At 32.7% G+C, this 22,283-nt stretch overlaps 3 protein-coding genes across 3 annotated transcripts; 2 read left to right on the top strand and 1 right to left on the bottom strand.

The window, feature by feature from the left end:
* Positions 1–5,427: 5,427 nt before the first annotated feature.
* LOC149060449 (uncharacterized) lies at positions 5,428–6,669 on the top strand. The gene has a single exon (XM_089217775.1). It carries the CDS (start codon positions 5,428–5,430, stop codon positions 6,379–6,381), a length of 954 nt encoding a protein of 317 aa, XP_089073901.1. The 3' UTR covers positions 6,382–6,669.
* A 4,217-nt stretch (positions 6,670–10,886) lies between these two features.
* LOC149060448 (uncharacterized) lies at positions 10,887–14,068 on the top strand. Its single transcript, XM_089217649.1, has 3 exons — positions 10,887–11,222; positions 11,500–14,016; positions 14,058–14,068. Exons 1-3 carry the CDS (start codon positions 11,018–11,020, stop codon positions 14,066–14,068), a joined length of 2,733 nt encoding a protein of 910 aa, XP_089073775.1. The 5' UTR covers positions 10,887–11,017.
* Positions 14,069–16,189: 2,121 nt separating this feature from the next.
* Positions 16,190–21,032, bottom strand: LOC149060447 (uncharacterized). Its single transcript, XM_089217450.1, has 10 exons — positions 20,697–21,032; positions 18,408–20,419; positions 18,109–18,349; positions 17,941–18,051; positions 17,563–17,873; positions 17,368–17,500; positions 17,133–17,309; positions 16,972–17,076; positions 16,420–16,915; positions 16,190–16,359 (listed from the first exon to the last, which is right to left on the bottom strand). Exons 1-10 carry the CDS (start codon positions 20,899–20,901, stop codon positions 16,269–16,271), a joined length of 3,882 nt encoding a protein of 1,293 aa, XP_089073576.1. The 5' UTR covers positions 20,902–21,032; the 3' UTR covers positions 16,190–16,268.
* Between the last annotated feature and the right edge of the window lie 1,251 nt (positions 21,033–22,283).

The following is a 22,283-nucleotide window of genomic DNA, read 5'->3' as shown; positions in this document are numbered from 1 at the left end:
TATCACATAATAATGATTATAACCTTCTATTGAGTTTTTACAGTTTTTGTCCAAGCAAATTTTTTTTCGCATAATTTATGAAAAAAAAAAAAATAACAAGCCTTTTTATAAATCCATAAATAGCTCAAAATGAGTTAAAATATTTTAAAGATTTTATCATGTACAGGGAATGCAATCTTAAAATGTTTGTGAAAATTTCGAGTATCTATGTTAATTCGTTTTTGAGTTAGGTAATACAAAAAAATTATTCAATTTTGTCGAAAATTCGAAATCTGGTGTTGCGTCATAATTCTTATTTTCCTACACTTTTTTTTCCAGTTTTTCCGATTTGTATGAAAAGTACTGAAACATTTTTACTTTTTACCTTTGAAAACTGAATTACTTTTAATAATTTTACTTGAAATTAGTATATACCTATATATATTATATAATATGAGTGGTATCTATTTGCCCATATTTTTATGCTTACGTTTCATTTGATTTTTGGATATCCATATCCTCTTCAAGATTATTGGTATTATCTTCATTATTTATTTTTTCAGTTTTTTTATACCTACTCAAAAGTAAATTTTGTATGCATTTCGACTTTGCACTTCTCTTTTTGCATTTACTTTGTTTCCCATGTTTTTTGTTTGCCATAATTTATCCAATAAAAGTAGATAGGTAATCAAATAAAACGTGTGCACACATTGCAGGGGCGTCTCCAGACCTTGGCTATGGGGGGGGGGGGGGGGGGGCGAAATAATAAAAAAATAAATATTAATTTACATGAGAATATGGGATTCAGATACTGAGTGATGATTTTAGAGACTGAGAGAGAATTTATCATATTATCATAACGACATAACGTATTATCATATTTAAATCTATAACACTTATCAGTTGACTCCACTTATCAGTTATCATGGCCATGTGGAGTAGTTGCAAGGTTTATAGATACTAGTATGATACTATATGATCGCGAATACGTGTTTTGATAACAAGATAATATTGTGAAATTACTGAAATTTCATATTATATAAATGTCAAATAATTTAATATAAATTATAAAATTTACTAATAATTACTATGCAAGTCAGTCACCTTACGGGGGGGGGGGGCGATCGCCCCTTTCGCCCCCCCCCCCACAAGGACGCCCCTGACACATTGAAAGTAGAATAACAAATGACAAAATATGTACAATAGTATTACAAGCAATAAGCTAATATAATATTATGAATTGTACATTATCGATAAGATATTATTATACCTATACGATCATTCTATGTTTTGAATTTTTATTTAGGTATACATGTCGTACGCCAGTATCAAAGTCAGATAATAATAACACGGTAATAAAATAGTATTTTTGTCGCGGAGATATATATTAATTATTAGAAATCCAGCGTGGTGGGAGTGGGGACTGTTCTGCCGACTGTCGCCGAGTCTCGCCGCCAGGTCCGTAGTACGTGGGCTTGGAATCAAAGAGTTCTATGTGACAATATCTAAATTGTTCAGTAGAGCGTTTTTAAGATTCAATAATTGAAATATCGTATTTTCGCCCAAGCGATTTTGAAATATTTGGCATCAAAAAATCAACAAACTTCCGTTCTATCGATTTATTATTAGGTATTGGAAAAATAAATTCTTTTAATTACTCAAAATATTAAATAACTTTAAAATTCCAAGTTTGGAAACAAAAGGTTCTAGTGATAGAACTTTTTGTTTCCAATTATCTTTTATAAAAACAAAACGTTCTATCGATAGAACATATTGATTCCAAATTAATTGATTTGCTCCAAAAATTATTTTAAGTGGTACCAACTTTGATAAAATAAATAAAGTAAATATTTTAGTAGTTATATTCAAGAAAAAATCTGTTTACTAATCGTGTGGTAGGTATTATTTATTAACAATTAATATTACTAAGATAATATTATTTAGTAAGTCTTTTTTCAAGTACTAAGCAGTGGCGAATTTTCAAAAATTTTGTGGGGGGGGGTCCTCAAATATTATTATTATTATTATTATGTATTAATATTTCAGTAAATTCTTGTTAATCAACCTACTTATATTTGAAAAATATACAATATACATATTATATTATTATGTTATACGGTATACCTACTGCAAGGCAGACTCTGTGTACCTATGCATAATATAATTATACATGTATATATCAGTATCTGAGTGGGTGGTCCAGACCCCATGGACCCCCCCCCCCTCTCGTAAATCCGCCACTGGTACTAAGTCTGTGAAATAGGCAATCAAATAATAAAATAAGCAAGTAGGACTAATTTTTAACATTTAACAGTAAGTTCTCTTTATTCATTTTTTAACAAATTAAAAAAAAAAAAAATGATAACAAAAACAAGTAACATATTTTTTTTTTTGGTGCACTAAAAAGTACTGACCTTACCTTGGTCATAACATTTATTTTGAAATATTAATATTTTAATAATTATGATTATATAAATAAAAATATAAAACTTTTATAACTTAAGACAATTAACATAAAAAATCCTTAACAATAAAATATAATGAATTCCCTACCTACCTACTGAAATAATTCATTATAAAAATCTATATCAGTTTGTTCCATAAATTTAAACAGAGACATGATATCTTTTTTTTTTTCTTCTGTTAAAAGCAATTTAAAACTTGTAGCAACTGCTGGTATTTGTAAAACATTAATATCAGGTGATTTTGGTAAAATTATATCTCTGTATTCAAAAGATGAAACTGTATGTGTAGTTTTAAAGCCAATAATATCTGGGGAATTGGGATCAGTACTTTTTCCCGACATTCAGTTGCCCGACACCTTTCCCGACAATACATTTTCCCGACATTACATTTGCCCGACATTATATTTGCCCGACAATATCAAATTATATTATAAATAAATAAATTTCAATAAAATATTATATTACACCATGTTATTTACAAATTAATCTTACATTTAAAATTATACAACTAATAATATAACATTATAGGTACTTTTTACAATTTAATGTTATGAGCGATTCCCCTTAAGGTATGATTCCTATGTACGCGTCTAGAGACGCGCGGCGACGCGGCGCGATTTAAATTTCAGCCGCGCGGTTGTTTTTCCAACCGCGCGCCCAAATATAGATTCTCCTATACAACCGCGCGGCGGTATGGCGTGGTGTCTATAAATATTGTATTTTTAAATAATATTTTTAAAACCAATCAAAATTTTACTCTATTTTAGTAAGGGAGCTTATACTAACATTTCCTAGTGATCACTGAGTAGACTTTTATTTTTAGTTCAGTGTACCTTTAACGGTTGCAACTAGTCGCAAGTGTGTTTCTTCTACTTTTCTATAATAACACTTGTTTTAGTCAAATATGCCTAAGACAAAAAAACAAAAAGAGTTTTTAAAACTTCTTCTTTTGCATGAAGCTGAAGAAGAAGAGGCTATAGTGAATTATATTTTAACAAATGAAAAAAACGATGCCCATCAGATGTTTTTGTCGCGAAAAACCGAAGGGTTTTTCAATATACTTATTGAGAGACATTTGTGGCGAGACGGTAAAAAATTTCGGGAATTTTTTCGGTTGAATTGGGACCAATTCAATTATGTATTGAACTTGATTGAAGAAGACATAAAAACAAGTCCCAGCATTAAAGTTCCAGAGCCAATAACTGCTGCTGAAAAACTTGCAGTTACTTTAAGGTAAGTTAATTATGTAAACATATATAAAATGAAATATGTCTTATTTTATTCCAAATCACTCGAAACGAATTTATCATTAAAATCTAAATATTTTTTTTATTTTAAATAAAATATAATAAAATAAAAATCAGATATGAAAAATTTATAAGTCAGTCGTTTAACTAATCGAGTCCCTATTATACAAAATCATATACCTATTAAAAATACAGATCGATTAATTATCATAGATTGTCATCTTGTCGCTCAATATTTTCTCCAAACTGAGTTTCTGGTACATTATGTGGTGTCATTAACGCGTTGTAAGTATAATTTTGACCAAATCTTGTCTGTGCCGTTTGATAATTTGAATTAGAAGACTGCAATATATTTTCTCTAGGCCAAAAAAAGTGTTGAGATTGTGCTGGAATAAAACTTGAACTTTCAAACGGAACCTGATAATTTTGTGTTGATGTAAGAGGATTTATATTTTCTATTTCCAACTTGGTAATAATGTTAAAAATTTGTGTCTTAGCTTTAATTTTTAAATTAGGGTTAAATGTTTTAACAGTTTGTGCCATTGACTTAAAAAAAGTGTCGATTGGATCTTCTTTTTCGTCATTTAGCGCAAGAAACATTTGTTGTCTTTGTTCCATACTTTTGGAAAATAATGCGGCTAGATCTTCTTTTTGTATTTTTGTGTTTCGTATTTTTTCATTTGGCAGTTTTCTTTTCGCCAATTTTGGCTCACCAGTTCTACTACGTTCCATGTCCAACTCTATTTGAGATGTAGATTGTAGTGGTTCTACATTCAAATCCGACCGTGAATCGTCATCGTCTACTATAACATTATTTTCCTCTTCGCTGTTTATTTCTTCACTGGTAATAATAGTAGTCGCTGTTGGGATATTAGACAACCCTCTGAAAAATCAAATAAATTATAGGAATATTAATATAATATTTATTTGATTATAAAATATGAATTTATAGCATAAAATACTTTTATTTATGAAGTATACACTATAGAGCTAGGATTTCAGATTTGTATGCAACAGCAGTTTATTTTATGCTACCTACGTCCAAATGGAGTTTTTGTGAGTAATGTCCAAAATTTATATTATTCTGATGAAATTGCGACTATTTTTATTCTGCTATGTCTTTGTATATATTGAGCTTAATGCATATTTTTGTATATTTATTATGATCGTATTTATTGTATTTGAGCCCGTAGTAATTAAACTGATAAAAGTATATAATTTGGTTTTTTTTCAAACATAAATTGTATTTTTATAAACACAATCCTATACGGACATGTGATAAGAAATTGAATAGTTAGACAAGGTTAACACACAATTAATAAAAGTACCGTAAAACCGGGTGAATAGAAACTGAGGGGTGAATAGAAACACTTTTTGGTAATAACTTTTAATAATTGGTATCTTGATATGATTTTTATTTATGTGGATTTTTCTTCCATGAAATAATTGGTAATGTTGTTAACAAACGGTACACAGTATTTACTTTTACCTCCAAACCAAAATTATTATCTTTAAAATATTTATTTTGATAAGAATATTTTGGCTCCAAAAATGAAGCGCAAATTCGTTATCACTGAATAGTATCAAAACAATTTTTAAATCCACTCAATCTATTTTACACGGACAAACATACTTGTGTAAATTAATGTAACGTAAGTATAAACTCGTTATAACTATTATACAATTTATAATAAATTGTTGAACTTAGATTTTTTAATTTTAGGGTGAATAGAAACATGCCCAATCAATACAATCCAGAACCTCGGAGCAACCGTTATAAAGTTCCAAATAAATGTGATCTAGCAAATGCTGTTATGTGTATTAAGCAAAAAAAAATGTCGTACCGAGAGGCTGCAAAAGTATATGGTATTCACCATTCTGTTATATACAGACATGTAAAGAATCCACATATGAAAAAACAAGGCGGACAAACTTCACTCACAAAACAGGAAGAGGATTTAATAATTGCAGGTATTTTACTGTGTTCTGAATGGGGATATCCATTTGATAAATTTGATGTTAGACTATTAGTTAAAGGGTATCTAGATCGTAGGGGTAAAAAAAGTTCAATTAGAGATTTTCTTAAAACTATGAGGAGTAGCGAAACAAAAGTGATTCGCCAAAAAAGGAAAAAATTGAACGTTCTGCCAGGTCAAAGTGTTGAAGCCACGAATGATTCTGATGAAAACAATGATGATTCAAATTCTGAATCATTAACTATGGACCAATCAGATGAACCTAATGATGAAGTTAATGATGTTACACATGCTGTTGTTTCTGATACAGATGAAGATGATAATGATTCTGAATGTTCTTTAAATTATCAACAATTGGTTAAACATAATAAACAATTTGACCATGTTTTTCCAATAAATGGACCAAATGAAATCAAAAAGGATGATTGGTTACTAGTAAGTTTTGAAACTACGACAAGTAAAGCCTCAAACAGCAATATTGTGTATAAATATTATATTGGTAGAGTTATAAATTGTAACATAAAACAGAAGAACTTTGATGGAACTTTTTTGAGACATATTAATTCTAGAGACCACTATGGATTTATTTATGGTTTTCCAAATGTCAGAGATGAATGTAATTTCCATTTTGACCAAATAATTGGTAAATTGACTAATCCTGAAGTTTATAAGAGAGGTTTGTATAAATTTAAGTTGAATTACAAGTCATTATGATTAAATTATTCCTAATATTTAAAAATTTTAATTGTATGCAACATAAAGACTGTTGATTATTATTTAAAAGATTCAGACTAAATTTATTTTTTTTGTTACTTATAAATGTAATTTTATAATTTTTGTTAATTTTATGTAAGTATGAACTAAAAGACTAGTTATTATAAATTTGTATAAGGCAACGAAAAGACTGCTTGGCTTATTATTTGAATATTTATAAGAGAAAAATATAATTTGTTATAATATTTAAAAAGTAAATAATTATTTTGTTTTGTTATGTTATGTAAAAAAAAAAAAAAATATAATTTGTATTGTAAAAACATTGTTTTTTTTTTTTTTAAAACTTCAAAAACTGTTTCTATTCACAATCAAACAGGGTGAATAACAAATCATATTACATTTATATATTTGTTTCTATTCACCCATACATGAGTATGAATAGAAACAGCATACTTAAAAATATATATAAAATCAATTTTGAAATTTAGTTCTTTTAATTTTTAATGATTGTATTGTGTGTTTAAAGACCCAAATTTTAAGGTATTAATATGCTGTTTTGTTATTTCCATTCCAAAGTTATTAGCTTTTGAAGTTGAAAAGTGTTTCTATTCACCCGGTTTTACGGTATATAGGTATTTAAAAAAATATGTGATCGCGTAGCATGTAACACATACATATTTCCACTATTGAATTATGAATTATACATTTTGTTTCTAAATAAATATGCATGTAAAAATCAATAAATAATTTTTAATTTTTAATCTCAATTATATTTTATTAAGATAGCCAATAATTACTGATGTACTTAAATAAATAAATACATTTTTTTTTGTAACTATATTTTTGTGTGTAAAAATTATTATAAATTATAAAAATTTAAATGAATATTTTACAATTTTTTATTGCATACAAATCCTAGCCCTGCAAATGGCTAACACTTATAACTTTATTAATACCTAACCTAAACCTAACCTATTTAATTTATGATAAATAATTAGATTAATAACTATAAGATACGACACATACTCTCGTTCGTAAGAAACAACATCGAGGAAGGATAATACATCAGTCAGTGCCCATTTTGTTGGCTTATTTTTTGCCGATGATCCAGTTCCTAATTTTCGTTGTCTTTTGTTTTTGTTGTGTGTCCTTCATGTTCTTCCACCGTCTTTTACAATCATCAACTAAAAATTAGAATTTCAACATTATGAATAATTAAACTTAAAATATTTTTTTTTAAATACCCTCGCGTACCATACTTACTCCACTTCAAATTCTTATAAGTTAATAAGTTATAACTAGAGCGCGGATTTTTATGCACTAAATAGTATCAAAATATGCCATTTCATATTATGAATATAAAAATAGTAAAAATATAGTAAAAAGTACATAGTAAAAATCGTAAAAATATGCAACAAATATACAAATACGTAGAATATAATATGCAACAAATATACAATTAAATTTAAATTATTTATAACATAAATTTATATATTTAAATCTTATAAAAATGTATTGTAAATTGATATATATTTTAAATTTTATTTATTATTTAAATGAATAAAACATAATACAATATATACAAGACCATTTCAATTATTTACAACACAATATTTTATAATTTTATATGATTTTATCATGATGTGTGTTTTTATTTTTTTTTTTTGTGAAGACGACTGTGAAAACAAATGAAAACAAACTAAATATTAAGGGAAAAACGGGAAATATTACGCACACTCATTTTTCGACAAAATTGATTTTGGTTTTTGATGTAACTTTAAAACAAATGACATAGATACATGAAATTTTCACCGAATGTTTATACAGGGTGATTCTTTTATCAAACAACACTCATTATTTGAAAAAATATTGACTTTTTTCAAATTTTTTTTTTTTCAAAATTGTAGATTTATGCTGTTCTAGAATTGTATATCTTTTTTATATTTTTCACCCTTATATTTATTAGGTAAACCACTGTCAACTTTTGATTTTCAAATGGTAACCTATACTTAAAATTTAATAATTGAAAGTAGTATGATTTGGTATGTTCAGACCGCCAACCCTTCTGACCCTTCTGACCCTTCTGACCCTCCTGACCGCCGCCCGGTCGCGCACGTGCGCGAGATATATATTATCACTTATTATGTTATCAGTTATCATTTATCGCTTATCATATATGACTGGGAAAAAAACTATAAAATAACTGATCGACACCCTCTTATAACATTAACCCACTAGGCCACTTAGCGTTATTTTCACTAAATTAAGTAGACGAGATTTAAAAATATACAAAAAATATATTTATTTTAATAAAAATATAAAATATACAAAATATTATTTATCATAAATTAAATATATTTATCACAATAAAAATATATATGTATAATATTATCATAATATAAAAAAAAAAATATATTTAATTTAAAAAAATTATTTTTCACCTTCGTGGTATTCAAAGGCATCCATATGGATGTTCAATACCTCGTCAGCCCCGTCATTGTACCATTCATCATTTGCTAACATATGCTCAGACAGGATATCGTTGTAGCCATCCTCCGCCCAACCAGTTTCATTTTGGGACGGTTGTGTCGTGTTTAATATCCTCCCGTTAATGAGCAAGTCATATTCAGGAGGTACTATGTTTGACATACTTTGTGATAGCGGAGTTGTTCTAAGCCATTCGTCTATCTGCGATTGTCGTGGGGGTGACGGAGAAAACTCCATGGCTTCTATCAAATTCAATGCGTATGATCCCGGTATTGTAGATGAAAACATATCGGGCGATAACGAACGATTTACCTGTGAATCTTGATAGGTGGAACCACTACTATCTTCGGATTGAGTCTATTTAAAAATTATTATTTTTATATTATATAGAGTTTAAGTAATAATTTTATTTAAAACTTGCCATCTCAGAATATCCGACGGGAGGATCCCGTCTCACAGGAGGGCTCCGTGGCGAGAACACAAATCGTTGTCCGCACTGGCTTAAATCTACGGGTCTTGATGTCGGTCCTGGTGACGGGCTATTATTCAGCTAAAAGCAGATTATGCAAATTTTATAATGAATTATAGGTCTATTGATATATACAAACTTACTGTTTCATTTGCTGGAAAAAAATAAGGGGGAGAATCCGGTGTTGAAGGTGAAAACATGTCCGGCGAAGAATTTAAATGTTCAACTGGCGACAACGTACGATTTATTTGTGAATCTTGATAGGATAAGTACCCACTATCTTCGGATTGAGTCTAATTAAAAATTATTATTTTATATTATATTGAGTTTAAGTAATAATTTTATTTAAAACTTACCGGTGGTGTCGCTGCAAGAACTCTGATATAATCATCTCCTCTAAACCACGGCATACTTGACGATGAATTATTAGTCATCTAAAAATCGAGTTATATGTAAATCTTAAACAATTTATGAATAGTGTAAAAAAACAAAAAACTTACATTTTACAGACGAAAGATTTGATAAATAAAAATCGTATATATGCGTAATATAAGACTAAATAACAAAAACTATAACAAGTAAAGCACAGGGTGAATCTCACACTAAGCGCTCGTCAAGACTGATGCTCATACACTGCCGATACGATCTATTTCAAAGAATTGTCGTAATATGGGTCATCCTTTGGCGGTAGATACCCATCCTTTTACCGTTATGCCGCTTTCTTAGGCCATCTCTTTATGTCATTGATAATTTATTGGATGTGACCGATTTAAATGTGGGCGGCTTTTTAGTCATCAGCCATAGACGGGCAAGACGACTGTTAGCGCTTTTACCAGTTTTACCGTTATAAGTGTGCCGCTATGGTATATTCGATGTGACCGATTTAAATGTAGGCGGCTTTTTCAAAGATTTGTCGTTATATGGGTCATCCTTTGGCGGCAGATACCCTTCCTTTTATGTAGCGCTTTTACCGTTATGCCGCTTTCTTAGGTCATCTCTTTATGTCATTGATAATTTATTCGATGTGACCGATTTCTATGTAGGCGGCTTTTTCAAAGATTTGTCGTTATATGGGTCATCCTTTGGCGGCAGATACCTTTTGTGACATTCCTTTACGAGATTTAAAAATATATTTGAAAACTGTCCTAATGAGCCTACATTCGTAGATGGCCACTCCTTTACTACCACCTAGCGCATGCGTACTGTAAAAAGTCTTTAATATTTAAAAACTGCCCTAAGGAGCCTACATCCCTTCAGTACGTATATCGTCTTAAACCGTTGAACACGTATATTTTTCTTTTTGCGAACTAAGCCATTAAAATATTGTTATTTTTGTTAAAAATAAAATTTGAAAAAATGTTTAAATGCGAGCAGTGTCCATCCACGTTTACGCGTAAGGGTAATTTGACTGCTCATCAAAAAAATCACAATGGTGTTCGTTTTTCTTGCACTATTTGCGCATCGAAATTTAGTTACAAGACACATCTCAATAGACATATGAAAAATGTTCATGGTATGTATATTTTATGAGCTGTTAGGTTAAGTTAGCTTGATTTAATATTTAATTCAATATTTATTTTTTAAGCTGTAGAACGCGTCAGACCTCAACTAGGTGAAATCGCACCGAATAATGTCAATAATAATGAACTGGACAAATATTTTAATGATGGATATGATGATATGTTCGCTGAAGTGTCTGAAAATGATCAAGGTATCGTACCGGTTCAACCAGCACAGCAAAGTGTTACCCGGCCTACTCCACAAGGTTATATTCAGATTGCTCCTCAAATATTTGTCCCCGATGACCCGGCCGGTGGATCGAATGCGGTATCCGACAACGGCGATATTATTTGTATGAACGCAATGGACGAATTTGAGAATACAGGTTAGTTTTATTTATAAGAATTAATTAGATTTTAAAAGACCTGGTGATTTTTCCTCCGTAGATTATTATTTTTTGAGAAATATTATCGTAAGATTTAAAATAGATTTTTGAAATACGTGACATTAAATTATTTGTAAATGTCACAAGTTAAAAAAAGATAAATAGCTGTTTCGTTAGATTTTATTTATCAGTCGTGAGGTTAATTGGATTTTTTAATAGATTAGCCAATTTATTATTTTCATTAGATATTAATATTAGGTTTTTTTTTTTTTTAAAGATTCTTACACCGCCAACGTTAACGGTAAACGTGTTTCAACCGCCAACACCGTGTCGGCTGCTAGGGCAAAAAAAGCACGCATGTGTCTAGTTCAGTCCCCCGGTTTCGTAGAAATCAAATCTTCGGCAAATAGAAAAATAGTTTGGTATTATGCTAAAAATATTACTAATACATTAATTTATACCGAGTTTCTTCGATCGCTCGAGCCCGAGCTGAACAAATTATTAAAAACACGCGTTCAGCAAGGGGCGATTAAATTTAATCTTAAGCTCGAGGCAACGTATAACCGGCCCAACGTACCAAACTCGTCGGAGAACCGGGCATTCAAGACTTCGGCGGTAGAACTTTTTGCGGATAGTGACATTAGTACAATCACTGAGAGGGCTTTTATAAAGTTGTTGAAGGAGGAGGAAGAATATAAATCACGAGGAAGTGGATTTATATTAGAGAGCATAGATGGGTTATTGTTAGCGGTCTACAAATATACTCCGATGGGCGGATCATCGTATATCGAGTTGCCGGCCTACATAGAAAGGAAACGGAGCACCATCAACCCGCAAAACACGGATCAGGAGTGTTTTAAATGGGCGATTTTAGCGAGGCATGTGACTGAAAATGTATCGGATAAATATAAATATTACGTCGGAGAAAATTATAAAAAGCACGAGAAAAAATATAATTTTGAATGTATATCGTTCCCTACACCTCTATCAGACATCGCTAAATTTGAGAAAAATAACTCGACTGTCTCTGTGAATGTGTATGGGTTGGATAAAAAGTTCCAGCCACCGCGTAAATATCCGACGTACGAGGTGTACCCGCTACGTGTCGTCGATGATGAGAAAGCCAACCACTTTGATCTGTTGTTGGTGACGGACGGCGCCAACTCTCACTACGTGTATATTTCGAATTTTTCCAGACTGGTCCGCGCTCAGAAAACCAGACACACTGAGAGTGTCGTGTTCTGTAAGAGATGTTTTATGAGTTTCGACGACAGACGTCATAAATTCAAGTTGAGTGGGCAGGAGGCCCTGGACCAACACAAATTGATTTGCGGGGCGCACAAACCAATTTTACCAGAAATGCCTAAGGAGGGTGATTGTGTTGAGTTCAAGGCGTGGAAAAACACGGTTAGGCATCCGTTTGTCATTTACGCGGATTTTGAGGCGATCTTGGCGAAGACGGAGGAGGCAAGAGGGGATAGTACCACGATTACCCAGAAACACGAAGCTATGAGTTATGGGTATTTGGTGAAAGCGAGCGAAGACGTACCGGCAGAGTTATTGCTTCAACACGAGATACCGACGGGGCCGGTAATCTACAGAGGCAGCGAAGACAGGACGGACGTAGCGAGACATTTTGTGGAGACAATAGTTGAGGTGGCCCTGAAAATTGAAAATCTCATGAAGACTAATATCCCGATAAAAATGACTGAGGGTGAAGAAAAAACACATCAAGAGTGTATGAAGTGTAATTTATGCAAATGTATATTAGTCGGGGACGATAAGGTTAGGGATCATGATCATTTGACAGGCAAATTTAGGCAGACCTTGTGCTCTAGGTGTAACTTAGAGTTACAACAGCCTAAATTTGTACCTGTCTTTTTTCATAATCTCACAAACTACGACTCTCACTTCATAATCACCGAACTTGGGTATGATACTAAGACGATCAACGTTATACCTAACAGTGAAGAGAAATATATATCTTTCTCGAAATATATAAGTAGTACCTTCACTGTTCGGTTTATCGACACGTTCCGGTTTATGGCGTCGAGTCTGTCGTCACTGGCTGAAAATTTGCTTACACCCGAACATGAGAACTTCCGTGAGACAGCCAAACATTTTGTCGCCGGAGATATGCCGTTCGTGACTCGTAAGGGGGTGTACCCGTACGAGTTCACAGATAGTTGGGAGTGGTTAGAGGATACTAGGTTACCGAGTAAGAGGAGCTTTTACAGTACGTTAACAGAGATATCGGAAACGTTAAGTCCGATTATCGAACCATTAGAAAAAATAAAACGTTTCGATCCATCAACATTTCAAGCTCCATCATCTAAGGAAGACAGCGTTAGTGTTGAAGATTCTTTCAAAATAAACGACTGGTATAAGTCTTACGATATAGACAAAACGTATGGACCTAAAATACAGACAAATGGAAGTGTACTCTTAGGTAAAAAAGAAATTAAACTCGTTGATAATACGTTAACTATTGAAGATACGTCATATCCACTAACACAAGGACTTGGTAATTTAATATTTTCAAAAAATCCTAAGCTGTATACCAAAAACGATTTAAAAACATATAAATCAATATTAACTCAAACTTCAGCTCATCTGACAGCAGACGGAACAAAAATTAAAAGAGGTGGGAATAAATACACGGATTTAATCCAAAATCTATTTCCATCGGGCGCTGGACTGTCAGTCAAATTACAAAAACATAATTTAGTATACTGGAACGACCCTAACGAGCTTGTCGAAAGATTGAAGTTACTATTAGCATCAAAAGCAGCTGGTAATACAGGTGTTTCAAACGAAATACTCTCGATTTTCGAGGAATTGCGTGAAGCAGGGATAATAAAACATATTCCAAATGTCTAAACGTGAAATCTCAGTCGAATTGCACAAGCCGGCTAGGAAAAATTATATACGGCGTAGAGTTAATGTTTATGGCAAAAACGATCTATGGCAGGCAGATTTAGTCGAAATGATACCATATTCGAAAAAAAATAAAGGGTACAAGTATATTTTATGTGTTATAGACTGTTATACTAAATTTGCATGGGCGATACCATTAAAATCTAAAACTGCTAAAGAAGTTTCCAACGCAATGTCTAAAATACTGCTTAAACGCACACCAAAACTATTACAGCTCGACAATGGTAAAGAATTTTACAATTCTACATTCGACGCGTTGATGAAGAAACATAATATACACAAGTATTCTACGTATAGTGCTATGAAAGCGTGTATTGTAGAACGGTTCAACCGTACATTGAAAGAAAAAATGTTTAGAGAGTTTACGGCACGTGGCTCACACGAGTGGATATCTATTTTACCGAAACTGATAAACGAATATAATAATTCAAAACACAGGACCATAGGCATGACACCAGTGCAAGCTGATGCAGATCCAATGACAGTTAAAATAAAACAACGAAAAATTATTAATCGAAAAAATAAATTTAACGTTGGTGATAACGTTCGTGTAAGCACATATAAAGGTGTATTTGAAAAAGGTTATTTACCGAGCTGGTCTACAGAAATATTTAAAATTGTTAAAATTAACGATACGTTACCTATTACTTATCAGCTACAAGATTATACTGGAAAACCGATTGCTGGTTGTTTTTATTCAGAAGAAATATTGAAAACAAATTATCCGAATGACTACTTAGTAGAGAAAATCATACGTAGGAAGGGGAAACAATTTTTTGTGAAATGGCTCGGATTCGATAATACTCATAATAGTTGGATAAATACTTGTGATGTTAAAAAATAGTGTCAGTCTAGCTGCAGACATGAACGTGTTTGGTAGTTCTCAGTCTAGTGAAACTAATAAATTTTTAGTAAATCTCGAACAAATTGTTAAATCGTTTTTGCCTAAATTAGATAAAATCGACCATTTACTTGAAGAAAATCATAAATCTATTCTAATTCAAGAGGAACAAACAGAAAAGCTAGAATTAACGTGCTTAGAGATTACAGAGCACATGACAAGAGGCGAAGTATCATTACAATATATCAAAGAAACTATAAATGAGATTAAAAAAATAATACCAGCTATACTGAGCCGCCTTAACACTATAGAAACTTATTATAAAGACAAGGCATAATGTCTTCAGCCATATTAGACATGCAATGCATACTTGGCGTCAACAATAAATACATGATTAAAGAAATGTCTATTGTAGACACAGAAACATGGGCAACTCAGCATTGGATTTTTAAACATTCAAAATCCATAGAGGATAACAAAAGTCGTAAAACCAACAAGTGGCTGGAACGTAATTATCATCAACTAGCTATAGAATACGGTGATGTCGAGTACGAAGAAATAGGTAAAATATTGAATTCATTAAAATTCAGTTGCATCTACGTCAAAGGCGAACAGAAAAAACAAGTTCTTATGGAGTATATACCACACGTCGCACTCATCAACATTGAAGACTTGGGCTGCCCTCGTTTGGATCAACTATGTGATGACGAAACTTTACCTTGCTGTATTTTTCATATGGAAATTAATCCTAAACAATGTACATTTTATAAAGTTTTTGCTATAAGAAAATGGTTTGTAAATAATTCTTAAAAATGTGATTGTATTTAATAAACATTATATTATATTTTAACATTAAATTTTTTATTTTATTTATATGTGTTAACATTTGTCAGATTTACAATTCAGGGTTATAGATTACATTTAAACGTAAATACAAATTATTCGAGTGATATTTACAATAAATATATATGGTATTTACAACATAACAAAATATATACATGGTATTTACAATAAAACAAAATATATACATGGTATTTTACAATAAAACAAAATATATACATGGTATTTTACAATAAAACAAAATATATATATACATGGTATTTTACAACAAAACAAAATATATATATGATACTTTACAAAATAGATTACAATTTATATATTATATAAATTACAAAATATACATGATATTTACAATAATTTCAATTGTACGTGTTGTAATAGAAATATATCTCAAGAGTAATATAACAAACTATATACAGGTTGTAAAATCAGGTTATGAAGTGTAAAAGGTCTCTCATTAACCCTTTCACTTCCTCATTCCAGTTTCCTTCTTTGTCTAATTCAGGCCAATCATCTCTCCTATAAAATTATAAATATTATAAGTAAAATAATTTAAATATATATTTTGTAATAACTTACTCTATACTATAATGTCCATGGGCCAGTGTGTGCACTTTATCTTGCAGCACTATCCTCTTATCATCATAGCTGTTATAAGTTAATTTGTTGGTCTTAATCGTCATGAGTTTATGTTTGAATGACCGTATTGACAAGTTTTCCTTATACGCCTCCACGTCAGCTTCTCCAAATAAACATTTCTTGTGGTCTTCCAATGTCATGTGGTTCTTAACCACATGCTGCCTTACCCCCTTTGCTTTTATTTGTTCACCTCCTACTCTGGCATCATCCCCAGAATGTACGTGGAAAGCGTACGATTTCGCCCGCAATGCACAAAATTCGGTGATTATATCACCATCTACTTCATCTGAGAAGTACCCAGGTTCCTTACTTCTAGCTGCAACATAACATGGATGATCACTGGGTAGGTTAGCTGTATCCATTCGATCCAACAAGCTGTGATTAGCTGCCAAGTCTTCATAAAAATCATTAGTTTTAATGTGGTATATCAACGAATCTAAAAATAAAAATAAATATAATATGTGAAAATTAGATAAGTTTTAATATATTTACCTGTATCAGTATACATTAGCTTAATTTTATCCCTATAGTGCTTCTGCATAACATTGTAATGATAGTCATACATCAACGTCTTGCTGATATCCAGCACTGCAAATCCTATAGAAAGTAAATGTATGATAAAAGTGTATTATATAATTTTAAAGTATATTTACCAATATATATAGGTTTGTCAAATTTAATAATCTTATTCTCCAACGCTACTGCATTGAGGTTTTCATTGTAGTTAGTGCAGTGTTTAAAAGTAGTTTTATTAATACATTTTTGTAGCCTCCTCTCACAGGATACCAACTCTATTTTCAGCTGTTTTCGTTTCGATTCCATAGTTTTTCCTGCACAATAGTAAATTTTAAAAGTTTTAAAAGTTTTAAAAATTTAAAAGTAACCTACCAAATACAGCGTTGTTCATCAATTTAAAGAAGTCTTTCTCAAATGCGTTCCTAGCCTTTTTCCTCATTTCGGTGTTTAAATCTATATATTTAGCCAGCCAATCTGACTGGTTAAACTGTATCACTCTATGTACCTATAAAAAATAAGAGAAATGTTAAAAATCTGTTTAAAATCAAATAAAATACAAATATTTACTTTTTCAACTATAAGACCATTCTTAATCGCCTGTTGCAGGTTTCGATAGTGAATAATATAATTATTTTTCTTCTCAAACGTCGCCATCAACTTCTTAACCTTTGATCCACGCGGTACACTATTTTGTGGCAGGAAGGGCAGGTCATTGTGTTTGTCGTGTAAATTTTGTGGATATGTTATATCCACCTCATACACTCGTCCTATGGAGGAGGTATCATCCAAATCATTTAATCCGTTTAATGTAGGTTCAACCCACTTGAACCCACCGTATGGCATGTACTGGGACATCGCCCATCCATACAAGTTATTACCTATACAATTTAAATAAATATTAAAAAGTTTTGAAAAAAAAAAATATAAAAATAAATATATACTTACAATCCTGATATATTATCCACGATTTATCTTTCGTATCGTCATAGCCTGGGACCTTGCTATTGTTTGCCTTCGCATACCTCTTACTCGCCTGCACCAAACCCCCACGTATACCTATTTAAAAAATGTATTAGATTATTATATACACATTTAAAAAAATTATATACTGACCATTTTCAAACATCAACAACATGTCGTACTCGTCCAGCAACTGCAGCTTTTGCCCCGTGAACTTTAACATTGCGTCAAAGCTTAAGCCTGGGGCAGTAAAATAATGGGCAGCGTCTAAGTTATACGTCTTCATGCACAAGTCGCGGAAGTTCTCAAAAACATCTGCCAGTAGTAAGACGTCAATTTTCAGGTACAGGTCGGAATAATCACCGAGTGTCCTACAGTTAAAATGACTCCATACCTGTAACACACAACAATTTTCAAATATAGATCTAAATACATGCGAAGTGTAAACATACCTCCTTAGCATGGTCAAATTCGCTCTCCTTAATCCCGCTCTCTGTTAACGTACTGTAAAAGCTCCTCTTACTCGGTAACCTAGTATCCTCTAACCGCTCCCAACTATCTGTGAACTCGTACGGGTACACCCCCTTACGAGTCACGAACGGCATATCTCCGGCGACAAAATGTTTGGCTGTCTCACGGAAGTTCTCATGTTCGGGTGTAAGCAAATTTTCAGCCAGTGACGACAGACTCGACGCCATAAACCGGAACGTGTCGATAAACCGAACAGTGAAGGTACTACTTATATATTTCGAGAAAGATATATATTTCTCTTCACTGTTAGGTATAACGTTGATCGTCTTAGTATCATACCCAAGTTCGGTGATTATGAAGTGAGAGTCGTAGTTTGTGAGATTATGAAAAAAGACAGGTACAAATTTAGGCTGTTGTAACTCTAAGTTACACCTAGAGCACAAGGTCTGCCTAAATTTGCCTGTCAAATGATCATGATCCCTAACCTTATCGTCCCCGACTAATATACATTTGCATAAATTACACTTCATACACTCTTGATGTGTTTTTTCTTCACCCTCAGTCATTTTTATCGGGATATTAGTCTTCATGAGATTTTCAATTTTCAGGGCCACCTCAACTATTGTCTCCACAAAATGTCTCGCTACGTCCGTCCTGTCTTCGCTGCCTCTGTAGATTACCGGCCCCGTCGGTATCTCGTGTTGAAGCAATAACTCTGCCGGTACGTCTTCGCTCGCTTTCACCAAATACCCATAACTCATAGCTTCGTGTTTCTGGGTAATCGTGGTACTATCCCCTCTTGCCTCCTCCGTCTTCGCCAAGATCGCCTCAAAATCCGCGTAAATGACAAACGGATGCCTAACCGTGTTTTTCCACGCCTTGAACTCAACACAATCACCCTCCTTAGGCATTTCTGGTAAAATTGGTTTGTGCGCCCCGCAAATCAATTTGTGTTGGTCCAGGGCCTCCTGCCCACTCAACTTGAATTTATGACGTCTGTCGTCGAAACTCATAAAACATCTCTTACAGAACACGACACTCTCAGTGTGTCTGGTTTTCTGAGCGCGGACCAGTCTGGAAAAATTCGAAATATACACGTAGTGAGAGTTGGCGCCGTCCGTCACCAACAACAGATCAAAGTGGTTGGCTTTCTCATCATCGACGACACGTAGCGGGTACACCTCGTACGTCGGATATTTACGCGGTGGCTGGAACTTTTTATCCAACCCATACACATTCACAGAGACAGTCGAGTTATTTTTCTCAAATTTAGCGATGTCTGATAGAGGTGTAGGGAACGATATACATTCAAAATTATATTTTTTCTCGTGCTTTTTATAATTTTCTCCGACGTAATATTTATATTTATCCGATACATTTTCAGTCACATGCCTCGCTAAAATCGCCCATTTAAAACACTCCTGATCCGTGTTTTGCGGGTTGATGGTGCTCCGTTTCCTTTCTATGTAGGCCGGCAACTCGATATACGATGATCCGCCCATCGGAGTATATTTGTAGACCGCTAACAATAACCCATCTATGCTCTCTAATATAAATCCACTTCCTCGTGATTTATATTCTTCCTCCTCCTTCAACAACTTTATAAAAGCCCTCTCAGTGATTGTACTAATGTCACTATCCGCAAAAAGTTCTACCGCCGAAGTCTTGAATGCCCGGTTCTCCGACGAGTTTGGTACGTTGGGCCGGTTATACGTTGCCTCGAGCTTAAGATTAAATTTAATCGCCCCTTGCTGAACGCGTGTTTTTAATAATTTGTTCAGCTCGGGCTCGAGCGATCGAAGAAACTCGGTATAAATTAATGTATTAGTAATATTTTTAGCATAATACCAAACTATTTTTCTATTTGCCGAAGATTTGATTTCTACGAAACCGGGGGACTGAACTAGACACATGCGTGCTTTTTTTGCCCTAGCAGCCGACACGGTGTTGGCGGTTGAAACACGTTTACCGTTAACGTTGGCGGTGTAAGAATCTTTAAAAAAAAAAAAAACCTAATATTAATATCTAATGAAAATAATAAATTGGCTAATCTATTAAAAAATCCAATTAACCTCACGACTGATAAATAAAATCTAACGAAACAGCTATTTATCTTTTTTTAACTTGTGACATTTACAAATAATTTAATGTCACGTATTTCAAAAATCTATTTTAAATCTTACGATAATATTTCTCAAAAAATAATAATCTACGGAGGAAAAATCACCAGGTCTTTTAAAATCTAATTAATTCTTATAAATAAAACTAACCTGTATTCTCAAATTCGTCCATTGCGTTCATACAAATAATATCGCCGTTGTCGGATACCGCATTCGATCCACCGGCCGGGTCATCGGGGACAAATATTTGAGGAGCAATCTGAATATAACCTTGTGGAGTAGGCCGGGTAACACTTTGCTGTGCTGGTTGAACCGGTACGATACCTTGATCATTTTCAGACACTTCAGCGAACATATCATCATATCCATCATTAAAATATTTGTCCAGTTCATTATTATTGACATTATTCGGTGCGATTTCACCTAGTTGAGGTCTGACGCGTTCTACAGCTTAAAAAATAAATATTGAATTAAATATTAAATCAAGCTAACTTAACCTAACAGCTCATAAAATATACATACCATGAACATTTTTCATATGTCTATTGAGATGTGTCTTGTAACTAAATTTCGATGCGCAAATAGTGCAAGAAAAACGAACACCATTGTGATTTTTTTGATGAGCAGTCAAATTACCCTTACGCGTAAACGTGGATGGACACTGCTCGCATTTAAACATTTTTTCAAATTTTATTTTTAACAAAAATAACAATATTTTAATGGCTTAGTTCGCAAAAAGAAAAATATACGTGTTCAACGGTTTAAGACGATATACGTACTGAAGGGATGTAGGCTCCTTAGGGCAGTTTTTAAATATTAAAGACTTTTTACAGTACGCATGCGCTAGGTGGTAGTAAAGGAGTGGCCATCTACGAATGTAGGCTCATTAGGACAGTTTTCAAATATATTTTTAAATCTCGTAAAGGAATGTCACAAAAGGTATCTGCCGCCAAAGGATGACCCATATAACGACAAATCTTTGAAAAAGCCGCCTACATAGAAATCGGTCACATCGAATAAATTATCAATGACATAAAGAGATGACCTAAGAAAGCGGCATAACGGTAAAAGCGCTACATAAAAGGAAGGGTATCTGCCGCCAAAGGATGACCCATATAACGACAAATCTTTGAAAAAGCCGCCTACATTTAAATCGGTCACATCGAATATACCATAGCGGCACACTTATAACGGTAAAACTGGTAAAAGCGCTAACAGTCGTCTTGCCCGTCTATGGCTGATGACTAAAAAGCCGCCCACATTTAAATCGGTCACATCCAATAAATTATCAATGACATAAAGAGATGGCCTAAGAAAGCGGCATAACGGTAAAAGGATGGGTATCTACCGCCAAAGGATGACCCATATTACGACAATTCTTTGAAATAGATCGTATCGGCAGTGTATGAGCATCAGTCTTGACGAGCGCTTAGTGTGAGATTCACCCTGTGCTTTACTTGTTATAGTTTTTGTTATTTAGTCTTATATTACGCATATATACGATTTTTATTTATCAAATCTTTCGTCTGTAAAATGTAAGTTTTTTGTTTTTTTACACTATTCATAAATTGTTTAAGATTTACATATAACTCGATTTTTAGATGACTAATAATTCATCGTCAAGTATGCCGTGGTTTAGAGGAGATGATTATATCAGAGTTCTTGCAGCGACACCACCGGTAAGTTTTAAATAAAATTATTACTTAAACTCAATATAATATAAAATAATAATTTTTA

Source organism: Diuraphis noxia, unplaced genomic scaffold (assembly GCF_037042655.1).
Source record: "Diuraphis noxia isolate RWA-SAM2 unplaced genomic scaffold, SU_Dnox_SAM2 contig0001, whole genome shotgun sequence".
Taxonomy (NCBI): domain Eukaryota; kingdom Metazoa; phylum Arthropoda; class Insecta; order Hemiptera; family Aphididae; genus Diuraphis; species Diuraphis noxia.
The sequence above is the reverse complement of the archived record's forward strand: the minus strand, read 5'-3'. Positions and strand labels throughout refer to the sequence as shown.

Coding starts and splice junctions, on each gene's coding strand:
- LOC149060447 (XM_089217450.1), bottom strand. CDS start 20,901: ATGTTCGCTGAAGTGTCTGAAAATGATCAAGGTATCGTACCGGTTCAA. Junction 20,420..20,696: donor GGACGAATTTGAGAATACAG/GTTAGTTTTATT, acceptor TTTTTTTTAAAG/ATTCTTACACCGCCAACGTT. Junction 16,360..16,419: donor CATGGACATTATAGTATAGA/GTAAGTTATTAC, acceptor ATAATTTTATAG/GAGAGATGATTGGCCTGAAT.
- LOC149060449 (XM_089217775.1), top strand. CDS start 5,428: ATGCCCAATCAATACAATCCAGAACCTCGGAGCAACCGTTATAAAGTT.
- LOC149060448 (XM_089217649.1), top strand. CDS start 11,018: ATGTTCGCTGAAGTGTCTGAAAATGATCAAGGTATCGTACCGGTTCAA. Junction 11,223..11,499: donor GGACGAATTTGAGAATACAG/GTTAGTTTTATT, acceptor TTTTTTTTAAAG/ATTCTTACACCGCCAACGTT.